This window comes from Hippocampus bargibanti, linkage group LG09 (genome assembly GCF_051943395.1).
Source record: "Hippocampus bargibanti isolate YZ-2025 linkage group LG09, ASM5194339v1, whole genome shotgun sequence".
NCBI lineage: Eukaryota > Metazoa > Chordata > Actinopteri > Syngnathiformes > Syngnathidae > Hippocampus > Hippocampus bargibanti.
In genome coordinates, this window is record NC_142742.1 from 1,388,919 (window position 1) to 1,412,347 (window position 23,429).

Genomic DNA, 23,429 nt, shown 5'->3' on the forward strand with positions numbered 1-23,429 from the left:
ATAGTAAGGCGTTTTTGACCGAAAAAAACGAACATGGATAGTAAGGCGTTTTTAGCGCTAAAAAAAACGACCATGTATAGTAAGGCATTTTTTGTCGAAAAAAACGACTATGTATAGTAAGGCATTTTTTGTAAAAAAAAACGAACATGGATAGTAAGGCGTTTTTAGCGCGAAAAAAACGACCATGTATAGTAAGGCGTTTTTGACCGAAAAAAACGAACATGGATAGTAAGGCGTTGTTAGCGCTAAAAAAAACGACCATGTATAGTAAGGCATTTTTTGTCGAAAAAAACGACCATGTATAGTAAGGCATTTTTTGTAAAAAAAAACGAACATGGATAGTAAGGCATTTTTTGGCGAAAAAAACGACCATGTATAGTAAGGCATTTTTGTAGAAAAAAACGACCATGTATAGTAAGGCATTTTTTGTCGAAAAAAACAACCATGTATAGTAAGGCATTTTTTGTCGAAAAAAACGACCATGTATAGTAAGGTGTTTTTCGTTTAAAAAAAAAACGACCATGTATAGTAAGGCATTTTTTGTCGAAAAAAACGACCATGTATAGTAAGGCATTTTTTGTCGAAAAAAACGACCATGTATAGTAAGGTGTTTTTCGTTTAAAAAAAAAAAACGACCATGTATAGTAAGGTGTTTTTCGTTTAAAAAAAAAAAACGACCATGTATAGTAAGGCATTTTTGTCGAAAAAAACGACCATGTATAGTAAGGCATTTTTGTCGAAAACAACGACCATGTATAGTAAGGCATTTTTTGTCGAAAAAAACGACCATGTATAGTAAGGCATTTTTTGTCGAAAAAAACGACCATGTATAGTAAGGTGTTTTTCGTTTAAAAAAAAACCGACCATGTATAGTAAAGCGTTTTTAGGCAAAAAAAAACAACCATGTATAGTAAGCCGTTTTTAGCCGAAAAAACAACCATGTACAGTAAGGCGTTTTTGACCTAAGAAATGGCCATGTATACCAAGGCGTTTTTTTGTTGAAAAAAGGACCATGTATAGTAAGGCATTTTTTGTCAAAAAAACGACCATGTATAGTAAGGCATTTTTTGTCGAAAAACAGACCATGTATAGTAAGGCATTTTTAGCGCGACAAAAACGACCATGTATAGTATGGCATTTTTTGTCGAAAAAAAATGACCATGTATAGTAAAGCGTTTTTACCCGAAAAAAAACACCATGTATAGTAAGGTGTTTTTTTGTAAAAGAAAACAACCATGTATAGTAAGGCATTTTTTGTCGAAAAAAACGACCATGTATAGTAAAGCGTTTTTAGCCGGAAAAAAAAACACCATGTATAGTAAGGCGTTTTTTGTCGAACAAACGACCATGTACAGTAAGGCATTTTTTGTCGAAAAAAACGACCATGTATCGTAAGGCATTTTTTGTCGAAAAAAACGACCATGTATAGTAAGGCATTTTTTGTTGAAAAACAGACCATGTATAATAAAGCGTTTTTAGCTGAAAAAAACACCATGTATAGTAAGGCATTTTTTGTCGATAAAAACAGCCATGTAGTAGTATGTATGTATGTATGTATGTATGTATGTATGTATGTATGTATGTATGTATGTATGTATGTATGTATGTATGTATGTATGTATGTATGTATGTATGTATGTATGTATGTATGTATGTATGTATGTATGTATGTATGTATGTATGTATGTATGTATGTATGTATGTATGTATGTATGTATGTATGTATGTATGTATGTATGTATGTATGTATGTATGTATGTATGTATGTATGTATGTATGTATGTATGTATGTATGTATGTATGTATGTATGTATGTATGTATGTATGTATGTATGTATGTATGTATGTATGTATGTATGTATGTATGTATGTATGTATGTATGTATGTATGTATGTATGTATGTATGTATGTATGTATGTATGTATGTATGTATGTATGTATGTATGTATGTATGTATGTATGTATGTATGTATGTATGTATGTATGTATGTATGTATGTATGTATGTAGCTCAGTGGTAGAGCACATGCTTTGCATGTATGATGTCCTGGGTTCAATCCCCAGCATCTCCAGTTATGATTTTTGCAAATTTCCCCATTGTGAGTCTTTCTTGTTCTTATTTTTATTGAAAAACGACCATGTATAGTAAGGCGTTTTTTGTCGAAGAAAACGACCAGGTATAGTAAGGCATTTTTGATCGAAAAAAACGACCATGTAAAGTAAGGCATTTTTTTGTAGACAAAAACGACCATGTACAGTAAGGCGTTTTTAGCGCGAAAAAAAACGACCCTGTATAGTAAGGCATTTTTTGACGAAAAAACGACCATGTCTAGTAAGGCATTTTTTATAGAAAAAAAACCCACCATTATCGTAAGGCGTTTTTAGCGCTAAAAAAAACAACCATGTATAGTAAGGCGTTTTTAGCGCGAAAAAAACGACCATGTAAGGCGTTTTTGACCGAAAAAAACGAACATGGATAGTAAGGCGTTTTTAGCGCGAAAAAAACGACCATGTATAGTAAGGCATTTGTTGTCAAAAAAAACGACCATGTATAGTAGGGCATTTTTTTGTCGAAAAAAACGACCATGTATAGTAAGGCATTTTTTGTCGAAAAAAACGACCATGTATAGTAAGGCATTTTTTGTCAAAAAAAAAACACCATGTATAGTAAGGCATTTTTTGTCGAAAAAAACGACCATGTATAGTAAGGCGTTTTTAGCGCGAAAAAAACGACCATGTATAGTGAGGCATTTTTGGCGAAAAAAACGACCATGTATAGTAAGGCTTTTTTGTCGAAAAAAACGACCATGTATAGTAAGGCATTTTTTGTCGAAAAAAAGGACCATGTATAGTAAGGCATTTTTTGTCAAAAAAAAACCACCATGTATAGTAAGGCATTTTTTGTTGAAAAAAACGACCATGTATAGTAAGGCATTTTTTGTCGAAAAAAACGACCATGTATAGTAAGGCATTTTTTGTAAAAAAAAAACCCACCATGTATAGTAAGGCTTTTTTCGTTGAAAAAAACGACCATGTATAGTAAGGCATTTTTTGTCGAAAAAAACGACCATGTATAGTAAGGCATTTTTTGTAAAAAAAAAACCCACCATGTATAGTAAGGCTTTTTTCGTTGAAAAAAACGACCATGTATAGTAAGGCATTTTTTGTCGAAAAAAAGGACCATGTATAGTAAGGCATTTTTTGTCGAAAAAAACGACCATGTATAGTAAGGCATTTTTTGTCAAAAAAAACCACCATGTATAGTAAGGCATTTTTTGTCGAAGAAAACGACCAGGTATAGTAAGGCATTTTTGATCGAAAAAAACGACCATGTAAAGTAAGGCATTTTTTTGTAGACAAAAACGACCATGTACAGTAAGGCGTTTTTAGCGCGAAAAAAAAACGACCCTGTATAGTAAGGCATTTTTTGACGAAAAAAACGACCATGTCTAGTAAGGCATTTTTTATAGACAAAAACCCACCATTATCGTAAGGCGTTTTTAGCGCTAAAAAAACAACCATGTATAGTAAGGCGTTTTTAGCGCGAAAAAAACGACCATGTAAGGCGTTTTTGACCGAAAAAAACGAACATGGATAGTAAGGCGTTTTTAGCGCGAAAAAAACGACCATGTATAGTAAGGCATTTGTCGTCAAAAAAAACGACCATGTATAGTAAGGCATTTTTTTGTCGAAAAAAACGACCATGTATAGTAAGGCTTTTTTTGTCGAAAAAAACGACCATGTATAGTAAGGCATTTTTTGTCGAAAAAAACGACCATGTATAGTAAGGCATTTTTTGTCAAAAAAAAACACCATGTATAGTAAGGCATTTTTTGTCGAAAAAAACGACCATGTATAGTAAGGCGTTTTTAGCGCGAAAAAAACGACCATGTATAGTGAGGCATTTTTTGGCGAAAAAAACGACCATGTATAGTAAGGCTTTTTTGTCGAAAAAAACGACCATGTATAGTAAGGCATTTTTTGTCGAAAAAAAGGACCATGTATAGTAAGGCATTTTTTGTAAAAAAAAAACCCACCATGTATAGTAAGGCATTTTTTTGTCGAAAAAAACGACCATGTATAGTAAGGCTTTTTTTGTCGAAAAAAACGACCATGTATAGTAAGGCATTTTTTGTCAAAAAAAAACCCACCATGTATAGTAAGGCTTTTTTTGTTGAAAAAAACGACCATGTATAGTAAGGCATTTTTTGTCGAAAAAAAGGACCATGTATAGTAAGGCATTTTTTGTCAAAAAAAACCACCATGTATAGTAAGGCATTTTTTGTCGAAAAAAACGACCATGTATAGTAAGGCATTTTTTGTCGAAAAAAACGACCATGTATAGTAAGGCATTTTTTGTCCAAAAAAAAACCACCATGTATAGTAAGGCGTTTTTCGCGCGAAAAAAACGACCATATATATACTAAGGCGTTTTAGCTGAAAAAAACCACCATGTATAGTAAGCCGTTTTTGACCGAAAAAAACGACCATGGATAGTAAGGCATTTTTTGTCGAAAAAAAACGACCATGTATAGTAAGGCTTTTTTGTCGAAAAAAACGACCATGTCTAGTAAGGCATTTTTTTTATTAAAAAAAAGCCACCATGTATCGTAAGGCATTTGTTGTCAAAAAAAACGACCATGTATAGTAAGGCGTTTTTGACCGAAAAAAACGACCATGGATAGTAAGGCATTTTTTGTCGAAAAAAAAACGACCATGTATAGTAAGGCGTTTTTAGCGCTAAAAAACGACCATGGATAGTCAGGCATTTTTAGCGTGAAAAAAACGACCATGTATAGTGAGGCATTTTTTTGTAGAAAAAAACGACCATGTATAGTAAGGCATTTTTTGTAGAAAAAAACGACCATGTATAGTAAGGCATTTTTTGTCGAAAAAAAAACACCATGTATAGTAAGGCATTTTTTGTCGAAAAAAACCACCATGTATAGTAAGGCATTTTTTGTCGAAAAAAAACGACCATGTATAGTAAGGCATTTTTTGTAGAAAAAAACGACCATGTATAGTAAGGCATTTTTTGTCGAAAAAAAACACCTTGTATAATAAGGCATTTTTTGTCGAAAAAAACGACCATGTATAATAAGGCATTTTTTGTCGAAAAAAAACCACCATGTATAGTAAGGCATTTTTTGTCGAAAAAAACCACCATGTATAGTAAGGCATTTTTTGTAGAAAAAAACGACCATGTATAGTAAGGCATTTTTTGTCGAAAAAAACGAACATGTATAGTAAGGCGTTTTTGGCGAAAAAAACGACCATGTATAGTAAGGCATTTTTTGTCGAAAAAAACGACCATGTATAGTAAGGCATTTTTTGTCCAAAAAAACGACCATGTATAGTAAGGCATTTTTTGTCAAAAAAAAAACGAACATGGATAGTAAGGCGTTTTTAGCGCGAAAAAAACGACAATGTATAGTGAGGCATTTTTTGTCGAAAAAAAACCACCATGTATAGTAAGGCATTTTTTGTAGAAAAAAACAACCATGTATAGTAAGGCATTTTTTGTCGAAAAAAACGACCATGTATAGTAAGGCATTTTTTGTCGAAAAAAACGACCATGTATAGTAAGGCATTTTTTGTAGAAAAAAACGACCATGTATAGTAAGGCATTTTTTGTCGATAAAAAACCACCATGTATAGTAAGGCATTTTTTGTCGAAAAAAACGACCATGTATAGTCAGGCATTTGTTGTCAAAAAAAACCACCATATATAGTAAGGCGTTTTTAGCGCGAAAAAAACCACCATGTATAGTAAGGCGTTTTTGACCGAAAAAAACGACCATGGATAGTAAGGCATTTTTTGTCGAAAAAAAACCACCATGTATAGTAAGGCATTTTTTGTAGAAAAAAACGACCATGTATAGTAAGGCATTTTTTGTCGAAAAAAAACCCACCATGTATAGTAAGGCATTTTTTGTCGAAAAAAACGAACATGTATAGTAAGGCGTTTTTGGCGAAAAAAACGACCATGTATAGTAAGGCATTTTTTGTCGATAAAAACCACAATGTATAGTAAGGCGTTTTAGCTAAAAAAAAAAACCCACCATGTTTCGTGAGTCCATGTTTTTAAACCCTACCCTAAAACCCTCTCCCTATTTAAAAACCTTTCGTATAAATGCAACCAGACACTCAACAAGTCAATCAAAGACCATGTCAGTTTTTTTTCTTTTCTATTTGCAATCAATAACGTTCTTTGTTGCATGAAAACAACAACAGCACAATTTGGCATAAAGGGGGAAAAAAATAATAATAACAAGAGCACCCCAGAGCAAGTCATCAACTCACACAGAATAAATTCATCATCATAATAATTATACTGAAAATTCAAACATAAACACACATCTGACATCGTACCAAAACAACAAAAGTCAAAAGTCAATTCCGTATTTGAGAAACGCAAACAAAATACGCTTAAAGAACGCGGAGCAGAAGTCGGGGGTGGGGGAGGGGGAAACAAATCAATATGGTGTTGTGGAATCGTATTAATAATAATAATAATAATAATCCATTTCATTTCTAAGCGCCTTTCAAAACTCTCAAGGTCACTTTACAGTCACAGGATACGTTTTTCTGTGGGTAAGCAGCGGCGGCCACACGCACCAGAGTTCGCTCAACCTGGAAGTAACTCGGCTAGAAAGCTAGCTAGCTAATAGATAGCTAACAGATAGCTAGCTAGGCCTTCACTCAACCCGGAAGGAACTCAGATAGAAAGCTAGCTAGCTAATAGACAGCTAATAGATATCTAAGTAACTCAGGTAGAAAGCTAGCTAGCTAATCGACAGCTAATTTCATAGCTAAGTCACTCGGATAGAAAGCTAGCTAGCAAGCTAATAAATAGCTAACAGATGGATAGCTCGGCCTTCACTCAACCCGGAAGTAACTAAGATAGAAAGCTAGCTAGCAAATTGTGCTGAGCGGTTGCGCCTTTTTTGGGAGGGGGGGAGTTGACTGTATAATAAATAACCACATCGCTTAGCTTTAGCCAAATGTGAATACAAATAATAAATAACCACATAGCTCAGCTTTAGCCAAATGCTAATACAAATAATAAATAACCGCATAGCTTAGATTTTGTCAAATGCTAATACAAATAATAAATAACCACATAGCTTAACTTTAGCCAAATGCTAATGCTAATACAAAATGAAAGCCAAACAAATGGAAACAAACTGCTGAGCGGTTGCGCCTTTTTCGGCCTCCCTCCCCACCCCTAAAAAAAATCTATTTTGGAACAAAACATCACGCACGCGATGCGCAACGCAAAAAATAAAAAATAAAAAACAAAAAAAGACACCGAGTACCAAAAGCAAAGATAAAACAAAAACAAAACTCCCGTCGCAGAAACAGGAAGGCACTGTTCATATCGCAAGCAAAGTGAGTCCGAGTACAAAGTGTGACAACGTGGAAATCTTCAGTCCTCTTGCGTGTGGGATTAAAAATAATAATAATAAATAGATAATAATAATAATAATAATAATAATCATCGTCATTTCATTCAATGATATCAGGGCTGGGAAACTGAAATAAGTACAACCTGTCTGGCCGTTAACTGAAATGCAGTCATATTTTGTGGAGTGACTTGTTCTTCCTAAAACTTTCATCATCATCATCATCATCATATAATTGTCAGGATTTCATTTTAAAAAGTACACTAATACATTTAAATTATATTTGTCGCGGCTTGGAATTGATGCGTATTGACGTGGGACAGGAGATGTGAGACAATCTCTTTTCGTCAATGGATGCTACAGCTTGGTGTTTGCGTTCAAAACGCGCATATTCCACCGTGACGTCTCTGATCCACTGGTGAAAAGGAGGCTTTCGTCCTCTTTCATCTTGCTTCATGTCATAAAGAGTTTGTCTCGTACTCAAACGTCAGAGTACACGGGGGAAAGTTGTTAAGATTACACAACTGTGCGTGTTTTGAGGTTCCTGTTTGTGTTTATTATTTTGCTTTGTGTTGACTATTAGGTGAAGCACTATATACATTGTATTGTAAAATTAATATAGCAGGAAGTTTTGTGTTTACGTTTTTTTTTAAACGTATTCATTCATCCGATATTTTTTTTGCCCACGGAACAATAATTGGCATGTCGTCAAATTCTCACCAAAAAAATAATTGAGGAAAAATGAATTCCTGAGGATTTATTTTATTTTATTCCTTCATCACATTTAATAACCATAGTCGTTAATTATGGTTGCTCAATTAATTTCAATATATGTACATAAATAATTTATTACTTATTTATTTAGTATGTGTTTATTATGTATTTATTATTTAGTTATTATTTATTATGTATTTATTATTTAGTTATTATACCTACATACATTATGTGATGAATATTAGAATCAATAAGTCGCCCGAATAAAACATAACCATATTTTATTTTTTATTATTTCTGAATGTATTTATTATTTATTTATTATTTATGTATTTATTTATTTATTTATGTATTTATTTATGCATTTATGTATAATAATAATAATAATAATAATAATAATACTTTTAATTTCAAGCGCCTTTCAAAACACCCAAGGACACTTTACAATAAAAACAAAGCACACAACAATAAAACCATAAGTAAAATGACAAATAATAAAATAGCAGATTGAACTAGACATTGAAAGCAATTTATTTATTTATTTATTTATTAGTATTTATTATTTAGTTAGTATTTGTTATTTATTCCTTTATAATAATAATAAATAAATACATGTATCTACATCAATAAATAATATATTATTTATTTATTTGGTATGTGTTTCTGATTTATGATGTATTTATTATTTAGTTATTATTTATTATGTATGTATTTACATTTATGTATTATTCATGTATGATTTATTTTTATTCATTAATTATTTATTATTTCTTCCTTTATAATCATAAATAAATGTATATACATAAATAATTAATGTGTTATGTATTCATCATTTACTTATTAATTATGTATTTATTATTTACATATTTATTATGAATCCTCAGTGAATTCCATCCCCCCCCCCCCCCATTTCAAAATCAATAAAACCTTCGATTAGAAAACAAATGTAATCCTCTCCATTGTTACTGTTTTTTAACATCCATTTTTTTGTCCTCTGCGCGAATGAACAAAGCGAGCGTTCCAAAATCTGCAGCATCTGCACTTTGCGATCAGTGTTTTTTTTTTGTTCTTCTTTTTTTTTGGTGGTAATAACCAGCGAACGACGTAGCAAAGTGGGTGAGGGGTAAGAATTGTCGCCCACATCGTCCACACAAGAACAACACCCGACCCACATGCTGCCATGCCATGCACGTTTGCCCGGCCGGAGACCACCAAACTCCCGTTTGTCCAACCACTCAAGGCGGTAGAAAAACAAACAAAAGAAAGAAATAATAATAATAATAATCCGGGTGTCCTTTCAGAATTCCACGGGGTTTTCCTCCACCCGGGCTTTGTGAACGGGCGTCCCGTCGCTCTCCGCCTGGGCCTGCGGGGCTACGCCGGCCGCTTCCGACGCCACTTGGGACGGCGGGTAGAAGTCGTCGTCGAAGCCGCAGAAGCCTTCGTCCACGCCTTGGTCGTAGCGCTGGTAGGTGGAAGCGTGCGCCTCGTTCTCCCGGGCCCTAATCTCCAACGTGCTGTTCCACATGCCGTAGCCAAAGTAGATGAGCACGCCTGCAGTTCAAAAAAAATAAAAAATAACATAAAATAATCAACTATTTTTCATAAATAAACCAGGTAAACATCAGTAAAGCTAGCTAGCTAGCTATCTATTAGCAATCTATCCGGCTGGCTAGCAAGCTAATGGCTGGCTATCTCTTGGCTGTCTAGCGGGCTGGCTGGCTGGTTAGCTGGCTATCTATTAGCTTGCTAGCTAGTTGTCTTAACCACCAATGGTGGAGCAACACATGTAGAAAGGTAATACAATAAAGGGCGATCTGATCCAATCCATTCGGGAAAGTAGCAATCGCGAGTAACAAGCCGTATAGTATTTTTGGACTTTGATATCTTGAAATTGATCACTTAACTCGAGGCTTTTCGTATCTTTAACATTCCGTACGTGAAAAAGACATTGGTAAATAGAGGTACATGAGGTATCCTTACCGACGAGACACCAAATGGAGAATCGTATCCAGGTGATGGCGGAGAGTTTGAGCATGAGGTAGATGTTAACCAACATGGCGGAAGCGGGCACGAAAGGTACGCAGGGAGCCATGTAGGGCAAGCGTTTAGGGTTCTCCGGTTGCTGCAGGATGATGACCACCAGCAGCGCCAACGCCGCCGCCAATAAGATCAGGAGGAGCAGAGCCCACCAGCGAGCCTCCGCGATGCTGTTTGCGCCTAGATGGCGGGGGAAAAAATATATTTTTAGGATTTGGTCATTCGTTTTTTGTTGTTGTTGTTTTATTTAGTAGAAAATTACGTTTTATGTGGACCTGGGAACGGATTATTCTCATTTTAATGGTTTCTTATGGGGAATAAATATTTGGCAGACAAACTTTTCGAACCAATTAAGTTCGTAAGATGAGGTATCGCTGTATATGGAAAATAAATAATATGACAACACATATGTCAAACTATTTATTATTTAGTGTTTTAGCTAGCTAGCTTTCTGTCTATTTGAGTTACTTCTGGGTTGTCAAAAAGACAGAAAGCTAGCTAGCTAACTAACAAATAATATGACAACACGTATGTCATATTATTTGTTATTTAGTTTAACAGACAACTAATAGACAACTAATAGATAGCTACCTAGCTAACTTGATCTATTTGAGTTACTTTGGGGTTGAGTGAACGCTGGCGCGTGTGGCTGCCGCTGCTCACCCACAGAAAAACCGATCCTGTGACTGTAAAGTGACCTTGAGAGTTTTGAAAGGTGTTTATAAATCAAATGTATTATTATTATTATTATTATTATTATTATTATGATTATGATTATGATTATGATTATGATGATGATAAAAACACTCACCAAATATGATAAAGGAGCAGAAAGCCAGCATGAAAATAAAAAGCAGCACGACACAAACGGTGACGGTCTTCCCCGTGGCGGCGGTGGGCCGGTCCATCTTCCCCGGGAGTCCCAATCGGATCCTCAGGGTGTAGTAGCGAGGCCCCAGTAGTTTTTTCAGTCGCCGCGTAGCTCCGCCCTCCGATTGGTCGGCCTCGATGCCGCTGCCCATGTCCACCGTGCCGTAGTTGGGGTGACCGGCGGCGTAGGCGTTCTTATCGGCTTTGCCGATTAGCATCTCGTTGTCGCCCAGCGAGGGCAGGTTTTTAGCGCCGCACGTGTTAGTGGTGTCGTCGGCGTCGTCGCGATTGGGCGAGCCGACGTCTTTCTCGCACTCGGCCAGGACGCCTTCCTTCTTTTTGGCCTTCTGTTCCTCGGACAGGAAGTTGACCAGGCCGTGGATGTCGCCCTCGGGCTGGTAACGTAGCAGTAGCACGCAGAGGCTAACCTGCGCGAGTAGAAACAGTTTCTATGGTGGTGAATTTTTTTTCAGCCAAGAGGCGAGTGTAAATGCTAAACGGCGGGAAGGAGCAATCAACGTTAAACGTGGCTAATGAGGCTATGCTAACCTTAGCTCACACTATCTTTGTTAGCATTTCTGACCTAGACGTCGCAAGACTATTTGTACCTTAACCCATTTACTGCAATTCACCAATTTATTCGGGAATTGAAAACATGACGTAGAGCGCCATTCCCGAATTTGTTTGGACGTGGCTAATGAGGCTATGCTAACCTTAGCTCACACTATCTTTGTTAGCATTTCTGACCTAGACGTCGCAAGACTATTTGTACCTTAACCCATTTACTGCAATTCACCAATTTATTCGGGAATTGAAAACATGACGTAGAGCGCCATTCCCGAATTTGTTTGGGTGCCGATAAAGCGCAGGGCAGACCTCTGGCAATGTTTTTTTCCCCTTCCAGGAGGGGGCAGAATTTCCCTTTCTTAAAGTCAATTTAAAAGGTCAGCTAAAATCAAAAGTGGAGAATGCGGTGTGTAATCCGGTCACGTCAAGCACACATGCTAAGCTAACGCTAGCACGATTCGAATATATATTTTTTCACCGACAGCCGATTCGAATAGTGCAAAATTAAACGCGACATTTAACACGTCGAGTCTCAACGCCATTTTCCTTTGGGCGACTGAGGACAGATTCGATCGACCTCTTAGCCAATGAGATGCCAGGATGACGATCGATAGTAGCCAATGGCAAAGCGGCTATAAGTTGCGTTCAGGAAAAAAAAAAGGAATCGGGAGTGACAATCCGGAGAGTATTTTGGACTCGTCCTCACCAGAGTGTACGCCAGCAGTGTCCCGATGGACATCATCTCGATGAGATCTCGAAGGCTGACCAGGAGGGACAAAAGCGCAGCCAGGAAGCCCGACACCACGCACGCCACGGCGGGGGTCTCTGTGTACGAAGAAACGTGGGCCAAGAACCTGCGACCAATCACACGCAAGCGGACACTCGCCAAATATTCCGCAGGAAAGGTATCATTTTCCATGATTTCCATCTTGGTGCTCAGGAAGGTTGCTAAGGTCAATGGAGGCGCCCACCTGGTGGCAATGAACTATGTTGAAGTGGATGGAGGAGCTTCCTCTAGTCGTTTCTGTAGTGACTTGAGATGACGGGGAATTATGCTAGGGTGTCATTTTGGGAACAAAAGTAGCGCTGCGACAACCTTTTGTAGCGTCTTGCTGCTAAGGAAGTGAACTGTGTTGACGTGAGTTGAGGAGCTTCGTTTTGACCTTGGTGGGGTTTCAATGCTAACAGTTCGCCTATTTTTAAATTTGCTATATCGATTGGAATGTTAGCATTTCGTCATGTAGGGTCGGGAAGGAGTTTTGACCGATTGGGAAACTCCCAAAATTCCCAGTGGTCCCTAAACGCACCGCCTATATGGAGTTTTTTTTTAATTACCGTTTTTTTAATATAAGGCGCACCTTCATTGAATTATATATTTATAAGAATAATATAATAATACATTTCATTTCTAAGCACCTTTCAAAACTCTCAAGGTCACACGCTGGCGCGTGTGGCTGCCGACAGCGTTCTTTTAGGTGCGCCTTATCATGCAGAAAATAGCGTCATTTATTTTTTGAATCTTATTTTGTAATAAAATGTCATGATGATTCCGTGAGTGCAGTACGAGAACTGCCCTCCCCCCCCAAAAAAAAAAAAAAAAATTCAAACCCAGACGGGGAACTGACTTGAAGAGCAGGCCGTCGCCCGCCATGGCGTAGATGACGCGGGGCATCGGGAAAAGCGAACCCAGCAGCGAAACGGTTAACCCGGCGATGGATCCCACCGCCACGATGTACTTGGCGAACATGCAACCGTGCGCGGCGAACATCTCCATCAGAGGGGCGTCGGCGTCGATCTGCTCGGAGGGGACCATCAGGGTCAGGATGACGGACACCTGCCGGCGAAACCACAGCGTGAACTCGGATTTTAACTCATTCGCTGCCAGATGATGTGCAAAAATGTCACCGCTCCAGTGCCAGGGTTTTTGTCATTGTCACTTGAATTCCAGGACACATAGAATATTGGGGTTTAGGACGATTTAAACATTCAACGCAGCGCTAAAAACCTTAGACTTTCTTCTTTCATCAGGAAAAAAAAAAGAGTTAATTCCTAAATGATATGGGTCTGGAGTTATCTGAGCTTGAAATGGGGGCAGATATACAAAATACATCGCATACATATTGGTATATAATAATAATAATAATAATAATAATAATAATAATAATAATAATAATAATAATAATAATACATTTCAAGTTTTTCTGTGGGTGAGCAGCGGCAGTGACACGCGCCAGCGTTCGCTCAACCCGGAAGTAACTCAAATAGACAGATAGAAAGCTAGCTACTTGATGTTATCTATTATTACTGTGTGTGTGGATTTTCACATACAGGTAAAACTGACCCACAACATAATCAGCTATCAATAATAGATAGCTAATAGCTAGCTAGCTAGCCAGATAGCTAAAAGCTAGCTAGCTAAATAGCTGCAGATGTAGCGCTTTAACAACAGCTGGAAGCTGTAACAAAGCGCTAACAGGGAAAAAAAAGAAAATGCTGCCACCTTATGGAAGGGAAAAACATTGCCAGAGGTCTGACCAGCGCTTCGGCGCCCAAGCATGACAAAACAAAACCTGAAAAAATTCGGGAATTTTGCTCTTTGTCAGATTTCCAATTCCCAAATAGAATGGGTCGAGGGGGCCGGCCGCGTGTAGCTCCACCCCTTGAAATCACGCTAACACGCTACGACAACGGAGAACAACCGCATTCCGCCACCGCGGGAATCTCCGTCCGTCGTCTTCAGAGGCGGCCGTCGCCCCTGGCAACCGTCATCCAACATGTCCGACTCACAAATAAGATGCGGCTAGTTAGCGCGCGGCTCCCGGGAGGCTGTAGGTGTGCGGTTTCCCCGGCAACCTACCGACACGTAGGCCGTGAGACACGTGACCAGCGAGGCGGTGATGGCGTACGGGATGGACGTGTTGGGACTTTTGGCTTCCTCGCCCGTCGTGGCGATGATGTCGAAGCCGATGAAGGCGTAGAAGCACGTGGCGGCGCCTTGCATCACCTGCGACGCAACACAAAACAACATTCAATATACACATAATATGTTTTTTTATGTGATGTATTTTGTATCATGTACTTTTTTCCCATTATCAGTCACTTTTAATCTGCCCTTCAAAATAAAATAATGGCAACAAAACAAGTACAGTGAGACCTCAACTTACAAACTTTTTGTCTTACAAACTTCAAATTTCAGAAAATGAAACCTTATAATAAGCACTATTTTCATAATACACACCCACCACGGCTGGCGGAGTGATCTTCGGCGGAAGCACACGACCGAACAGCACCAGAGGTTAAGTTACCAACAGTCCTTATAGAAGGTGACTCTCCTTCCACAAGCCATCAACGACCATCAAAAAGGGAAATAAAACTTTATTTTACAGCACAGTTTATTTCTTTAATTACAGTCGTCATGTTATGCGCCTCTCTTTCCAAACAGCAATTCCCTTTGACCTTCGACCTCCAACGCTATTCCATCAAGCCATAAATGACCATCACAAATGTAAATAAAGTGACTTTATGATACAATACGGTGTATTTCTTTCATTGCAATACAATAGCACATTTATTATACATAGAATAAGGTATGTTGTGTGTAGTTTTAAGGCTTATTTAGTTGAAACATATATTTTATGGAAACCCGGGAACGGATTATTCCCATTTTAATGGTTTCCTATGGGAAATTTCTTTTTAAGATACACACTTTTCGCCTTACACACTCTGTCTGGGAACCAATTAAGTTCGTAAGTTGAGGTCTCACTGTATGTTATATTGGAAAACTGACAAATTAAAATGACAGTAAAAATAGCATATACAGTGATACCTCGGAAAAATAGTTCGTATGCCAAGGTAAAATGTTCATAAACGTAACGTTCGTAAACCGAAAAGTTCGTAAGCCACCGAGGTTTCACTGTATGTCCGTGCTAGCCCCAGCTGTGTTTTGACGTACCCCCGACCAGCCGAAAGGCAGGAATCTTCCGTGTTCCCAGTTGTCGCCACTGACGAAGAAGAGGCCGGCCACCATTAAGAAGAGCCACACTAGCAGGTTGATGACGTTTAGCACGTTGTTCAAGCCCACAGAGTTTTTCACTCCGAGCGCTACGACCACCGTCACCAGTAGCGCGATTAGCAGGGCCAGCAGGTCCGGATACGACTGCTCTCCTTTACCTGCACCCAAAAACAAACTAACTAATGAGTCAAATAAACAGCCACGGACGGCCCTGTTGCTGTCCTAAAAAAAAATGCGCTACTGATGCTTCTGCATCGTTCGTTTCACCCAAAACATCAGTTATTGACCAAAAAGTGGAAAAAAATATCTTTTGGGTGCAGGTGAGATTAAACAACTAATGAAGAAAATTTGTTTAAATAGTCACTTTTGTGACACCCCAAAATAGGAAGCAACGAGAACGACCCTTAAAGAAAAGGGCTTTGGTCAAAAGACACATTTCAAGCATGGTTTCAAACTCGAGGCTAGCGGGCCAAATGTGGCCCATCACATCCTTTTGAATGGCCCACAAAAGCAAATCAAAGATAAAATATGTGGCAAAATTTCAAAGGTTTGTATCTAATAAAACATATTGGAGCCATTTAGTTGTTAGCATCTTTTGAAATCAATTAATTCATTTAAAAAATAAATATAAATAAATAAATAAATACATATAAAATAAATAAAGAATTAGATACACAAATAAATGAATGAATAAATAAATAAATTCGTAAATAAATCAACAAACACATAAATAAATAAATAAATAAATAAGTAAACAAATATATGAATAAATAAATAAAGAAATTGGTAAATAAATGAACAAACACATCAATAAATACATAAATGTAAACATATAAATAACATTAAATTAAAGAAAGAAAGAAATACATAAATAAATAAACGAATAAATAAATAAATATAAATAAATACATAAATAAATGAACGAATGAATAAATAAATAAATCCATAAATAAATAAGCAAATAAATAAATGCTAAATAAATAAATGGATCAATAAATAAATCAACAAACACAAATAAATAAATTATAACTACATAAATTGATAAATAAATAAATCAATAAACACAAATAAATAAATACATTGATAAATAAATAAATCAACAAACACAAATTAAAAAAATAAATAAATCAACCAACACAAATAAATTAATAAATTGAGAAATAAAGAAATCAACCAACACAAATAAATAAATACATTGATAAATAAATAAATCAACAAACACAAATTGAAAAATAACTAAATCACCCAACACAAATAAATTAATAAATTGAGAAATAAATAAATCAACAAACACAAATAAATAAATGATAAATAAATTGATAAATAAATAAATCAACAAACACAAATAAATAAATTATAAATACATAAATTGATAAATAAATAAACACAAATAAATAAATACATTGATAAATAAATAAATCAACAAACACAAATTAAAAAAATAAATAAATCAACCAACACAAATAAATTAATAAATTGATAAATAAATAAATCAATAAACACAAATAAATAAATACATTGATAAATAAATAAATCAACAAACACAAATTGAAAAATAACTAAATCACCCAACACAAATAAATTAATAAATTGAGAAATAAAGAAATCAACAAACACAACTAAATAAATAGCCTTGCTGGATTAGAAAATACGAATTCCTTTCGGCCAAACTTTGCTACTTTATGTGTACCAGCGTTTTACCATCGACGCTTGCGGCGGGCGAGCAATGGCGTGAACGAAGGGAGCGACGGCGGCGCGGCTCGGGTGATGCGATCGTCGTGTTGCCAGGCGACCGGAGCGCCACATGGCAGCTATCCTTCACTATTGTAATTAAAAAGCACCAACCGCTCCCCACCATCGGAGGAATGATGGCGACTCTTTTCTAACCATCAAAGTATGACTCACCAAAGCCATTGAGCGTTCCGACGTGCCTGGTCATGAAGTCGCTGATGCTGTGATTGGCCAGCGAGTCGGCCATGCTGCTGAGCGCCGAGGCGCCCGCCGCCGTGCCGATCAGGTACTCCAGGATCAGGTTCCAGCCGATGAAAAAGGCCACGCACTCGCCCACCGTCACGTAGCTGTACGTGTAGGCCGAGCCGGTGGTCTTTGGTACGCGCACGCCAAACTCGGCGTAACACACTCCTGCCGCACGCAGTAGTCAGAGAAAAGCCAAAACAAACAAAACAAGGACGCAATATTTTAACATTAATATGTCAATACATCAATAAATATATGGGTGGTTGGATTGATGGTTGGATGGATGAATGACTTGGTTGGTTGGATGGATGAAAGGTGGATGGTTGATGGATGGTTGAATGATGGATGGATTGTTGTAAGGACGGTTGGATGGTTGGAAGATTGGATGGTTGGATGGATGAGGTAGGATGGATGGTTGGAGGGATACAGTTGGGTGGATGGATGGTTGGAAGGATGGATGGAACGATGGTTAGATGGATGGAATATTGGATGGTTGGATGGATGGGTGGTTGGAAGGATGGTTGGATGGAGTTGGATGGGTGGTTGGAAGGATGGTTGGATGGTTGATGGACGGAAGAATGGTTGGATGGATGAAAGATTGGATAGTTGGATGGATGCATGGATGGAGTTTGATGGGTGGTTGGAAGGATGGATGGATTGTTGATGGATAAAAGATTGGATGGGTGGTTGGATGGATGGATTGAAGGCTAGTTGGATGGAAGAATGGCTGGTTGGATGGATGGATGGTTAGAAGGGTGGTTGGATGGATGGAGTTTGATGGATGGTTGGAAGGATGGATGGATGATCGATGAAAGATTGGATGGTTGGTTGGATGGATTGAAGGCTGGTTGGATGGATGGAAGATTGGATGGATGGATGGAAGATTGGAGGGTTGGATGGATAGTTGGGTGGATGAATGGATGGAAGGATGATTGGATGGATGGAAGATTGGAGGGTTGGATGGATGGATGGATGGATGAATGTTTGAATGGATGGGTTGGTTAAAGTGGATGAATGGTTGGATTGATGGGTTGGGGTAGGAGGGATGAATGGATGGGTGGCTGGACATATAAATGAATGAATGAATGAATGAATGAAAAGATTCCCTGACCTGACAAAATGGAGGCCACGGCGGCGATGATGAAGGACACGATGACGCCGGGCCCGGCCATCTCTTTGGCCACCAGACCCGACACCACGTACATTCCCGTGCCCACGCAGCTGCCCACCCCGAGCGACACCAAGTCCACGGTGGACAGCACGCGGGCCAGCCGGGTGCCGTGGGGACCCGTTCCCGACATGGCCGAGTCCAACATGGACTCCACGGGCTTGGTTCTCAGGACGCGGGACGTAAAGGTGTGCCACATGGCACCCCATTGGACCCGCCGGGGATCCAACTTGGCTGCCAGGCCACTCATCGGGACGCTTCAGAGTCCAGGGAAGAATTTTTGGGTGGTTTTCTTTGATGGTTGGGGGTCAGTCTGGGGTTAATCTGAAGATGTGGTCACTGGAGTTTTTGGTCCCCACATGGTGAGAAATAATCTAAAAAAAAAAAAAAATGGTACAAAAGTCATTCATGCTGTGCAGAGAAAAAAAAGGCATTTTCAGGGTTGTTTTGTGGTCTTATAGACCGACCCAAATTTTGGTACTTGGGTAATTAGATAACACACAAAGTAACACACATTTTGGTGTTTAGGTGGCGGTTTTTTTAAGGAAAAAGGTCTGTCAGTTTGATACTTTTTTTACTTAGTTACTTAGTTAGTTAGTTAGTTAAACATAGCTATTTATTTACCTATTTATTTATTTTCTTTATCTATTTATTTATGTATTTGTGTATGTATTCTTTTATTTATTTATTTTTATGTATATATTTATTGAGTCATTTATTTTATTTATGTATGTATGAATTTATTTATTTATTTATGTATTTATGCAACTATTGAGTTATTTACTTAATCATCTATTTATGTATTTATTTTCTTTAATTATACATTTATTTATTCACCTATTTATTCGCCTCTTTATTTATGTATTTATTTATTTATTTGCCTTTTTATTTATTTATTTTTTTACTTATTGTGTTATTTATTTAGACATGGCCTGGGTCATTTTATTTATTTAGTTTTATTTTAGTTTAGCTATTTATTTATGTATTTAATTATTTATGTATTGACTGTATGTGTGTATTCGTTCATGTATTTATTATGTATCTATTTATTTATTTATTTACTCATCAATTTTTTTATGTGTGTATTTATTCATTTATTAATGTGACTATTGAGCTATTTATTTCATCATCTATTTAGTCATCCATGTAGTCGTCTATTTATTTTGTTATTTATTTACTTTCTAGATTTATTTTGGACACGGGGGCAACCATTCCCTGGCAACCTAAGCAATCACAGGTCACCATCAGGGCAGGCAGTCACGTCTCATGATCGCGTGTTCACGTCCACGCGGACGCTGTGTGTGTGTGTGTGTGTGTGTGTGTGTGTGTGTGTGTGTGTGTGTGTGTGTGTGGTACGAGGCTTTTGTGCCTTCCTTGGAAGTGGCCTGTTTGTTTGCGTTTTGGACATAATACCCCCCAACCTCATCCAGCCCCCCATTCGGCCCTTTTGGCTGGAAGCGAGGCCAACCTTTTTATCTCCACCGTTGGCAAAGCGGCAAGCAGATGGAACACCTGCCGAGCCTTTTGTGTTTCGCCTCGTTTGGCCCACGTGGGACTGTTCAAATACGCACGCATGTACACGCAGAGCCATAGAAACAGACGCACACACACACACACACACACACGCACACACACAGCGTCCGCGTGGACGTGAACACGCGATCATGAGACTACTGCTAATACTACGACTACTACTATTACTACCGCTACCGCTACTGCTACTACTGCTACTTCTGTTACTACTACTACCAACGCTACCGCGACTGATACCGCTACTGCTACCCCTACGACTACTATTACTACTACTACTACTACTACTACAGCTCCTACTACTACTGCCACCACCACTACTACTACCACTACTACTACTGTTACTACTACTACGACAGCTCCTACTACTACTGTCACCGCTACTGCTACTACTCCTACCATCACCGCTATCGCTACTACTACTACTACTACGACTACTACCACCACTACTGCGACTGCTACTGCTCATACTACTACTGCTACTACTACTGCTGCTACTACTGCTACTTCTACTACTACTACTACCACCCCTACTGCGACTGCTACCGCTACTGCTACCACTACTACTACTACTACAGAGCTCCTACTACTACTGCCACCGCTACCGCTACTGATACTACTCCTACCACCACCACTATCGCTACTACTACTACTACAACTACTACCACCACTACCGCGACTGATACTGCTCATACTACTAGTGCTGCTACTACTGCTACTACTGCTACTTCTATTACTATACTACCACCGCTACCGCAATTGCTACTGGTACCACTACTACTACTATTACTACTACTACTACTACTACACTACTACTACTACTACTACTACTACTACAGAGCTCATACTACTACTACTGCCATCGCTACCACCACCACTACTACCACTACTACTACTATTACTAATACTACTACAGCTCCTACTACTACTGCCACCACTACTGCTACTACTACTACTACTGCTACTACTACTACCACCACCACTATCACTACTACGACTACTACCACCGCTACTACTACTACTACTATTACTACTACAGCTCCTACTACTACTGCCACCGCTACTGCTACTGCTACTACTGCTACTACTATTACCACCACCGCTATCACTACTACTACTACGACTACTACCACCGCTACTACTACTACTACTACTACCTGCTCATAATAATAATAATAATAATAATCACAAACTTCTTTTGAAACCCCAACCATGGCATTATGGCTTGAATGAATGCATATTTGAGGGCGTGGAAAGTTGAAATTCTAATTCAAAACCTTGCCTTTATCATTTATTTACTCCTAATTTAGTTTGATGAAGCACCTGTGGCGTTTCGGGGGGGGGGACGGTGGGGGGGATGTTGGGTAAGGAGGGGGGGCACCCTGCACACGTCTACACACAGCGAGCGAGATAGAGAGAGAGAGAGAGAGAGAGAGAGAGAGAGAGAGAGAGAGAGAGAGAGAGAGAGAGAGAGAGAGAGAGAGAGAGATACGAGGCCATGCCATAAGGGATTAGCCCACTTCTGCACTGTGACATACGATGTCACGTGGGTGCCGGAACGACGCCATCGATAGATTGACGGATCGCGACGTCGATTCAACTCACCCGCTTGTTTAAAAAAAAAAAAAAAAAGATTCCTCCCCTCCGTCAACGGCGCCTCTCTGAGCCTCCTGCCCGGTCAAGGTGATACTTCGCTGGTACTGCCACTGGTGAGAAGGAGGAAGGCAACACGCACGCTGCAGCATCACCTTCCGCCGTTTCCCCTGACGTGTTGTCAACCGGGTGGAGTGCACAACAAAAGAGGGGAAAATGGGGGGGGGGAGTGAGGTAGGGGAGTTGAGGGGGGGGGGGTTGTTGAAGGTAAATAAAAAAAGTAAAGAGAAGATGGTGGAGGAAGAGAGGAGGACTCACTGCGGAATGGCTGGATGCGACGATGCCCGCATCAGTAGCAGCATCTACGGGATAGAGGAGAGGGGAGGGAGGCAGGGGGAGGGAACGGCAGGGAGGGAGGGAGGGAGGGAGGGAGGGAGGATGATGCAAAAAAAAAGCTTTCAATCATTCACGAAGCTGCGCACGTGGAGTTTTCTTCGTTTTTTTCATCCGCCACAAACAATTAGCGTGATCATGTGATTCCTCAAAAAGACATTAACGTGCGACCGCGCCGTTTGTTTTGGTCGCGCGGAACGACATCCACAACGATTTGAAGAGAAACTTTGCGGAAAGGGAGGGGCCAGGGTCAAAGGAAGAAAAATGACCAATGGCGGAGCAGATCTGGAACGAGGTGTACGAGCTAAGAATAAAAAAATAAATACATAAAAAAAAAAACATCTATAAAGTTGTTGTTTTTTTAATTTATCTTTATTCATTCAACAAACTCCTGGCAACAACACCAAATACAGGTAACATCTGACTTACAACCGGCTCAACTTACAACCACCCGTACTTACGACCATGACCTCCAGACCCTTTTTTTTATATTCTACGTGTAACTGGCGGGTATATTGTCATCGGTTGCCATGACAACAAAAATATAATTTGATTTGGTCTTGTTGTTCTGTGAAAGTGTTTAACGTTTCTATGCGAACCTCGAAACGTGTTTTTCTAAAAATCATCTTCAATACTTCATTTATAATGTTTTGTCATGATCACTTCCACTTCCTGTGTCATGTGTTTCGATGTACCAGAGTGACTCCTAGAGAAAGAGAACGACAGTCTAAAGCATGGGTGTCAAACATACAGCCCGCGGGCCGGAACTGGCCCCCAAGGAGGTTTAATCAGGCCCGCAGGATAATTTAAAAGTGAAAAAAAAGGCACGAATCACACGGAATTCATATTTTTAATGAGGTGCAATTCAAGGACTGTCCACTAGGGGCAGAGTGGTGCTCTTTCAACCACGGAGAAAAGTACATAAGGAGTGCAGAATTTTCAATGAAAAATGGACTGCGGTAGATACACTACGCCTGGCGCCGCAACGCGCTAGCAGGCCGGCAAGGCGGACAACAATTTTGGCCAGCCAGCATCTCACGCTGGCACAGCAATTGACCGCGTGATGGCACCAGTGTTTGCGTGTCATTTAGCCTCCGAGTCTCAATTCAACATTTTGAATGGATTTCGACTTACGACCATTTCAACTTACGACCGTTTG

At 38.8% G+C, this 23,429-nt stretch overlaps 1 protein-coding gene and 1 non-coding gene across 4 annotated transcripts; one reads left to right on the forward strand and one right to left on the reverse strand.

The window, feature by feature from the left end:
• The first annotated feature begins 2,002 nt into the window (after positions 1-2,002).
• trnaa-ugc (transfer RNA alanine (anticodon UGC)) lies at positions 2,003-2,072 on the forward strand. Its single transcript has one exon. It is a non-coding gene; the product is annotated as a tRNA-Ala (tRNA).
• A 6,920-nt stretch (positions 2,073-8,992) lies between these two features.
• slc7a14a (solute carrier family 7 member 14a) lies at positions 8,993-22,517 on the reverse strand. Of its 3 annotated transcripts, none has more exons than XM_089003705.1 (11): positions 22,196-22,517; positions 21,890-22,047; positions 18,698-19,128; positions 17,515-17,751; positions 15,550-15,784; positions 14,455-14,601; positions 13,223-13,431; positions 12,304-12,451; positions 10,972-11,458; positions 10,104-10,340; positions 8,993-9,674 (listed from the first exon to the last, which is right to left on the reverse strand). In XM_089003705.1, exons 3-11 carry the CDS (start codon positions 18,961-18,963, stop codon positions 9,418-9,420), a joined length of 2,223 nt encoding a protein of 740 aa, XP_088859831.1. In that variant the 5' UTR covers positions 18,964-19,128; positions 21,890-22,047; positions 22,196-22,517; the 3' UTR covers positions 8,993-9,417. The 3 variants fall into 3 exon arrangements, with proteins under 3 accessions (XP_088859831.1, XP_088859828.1, XP_088859829.1); XM_089003702.1 differs by having other exon boundaries at positions 8,995-9,674; positions 15,550-15,767; positions 22,196-22,516; XM_089003703.1 differs by lacking the exon at positions 22,196-22,517 and having other exon boundaries at positions 8,995-9,674; positions 15,550-15,767; positions 21,890-22,073.
• Between the last annotated feature and the right edge of the window lie 912 nt (positions 22,518-23,429).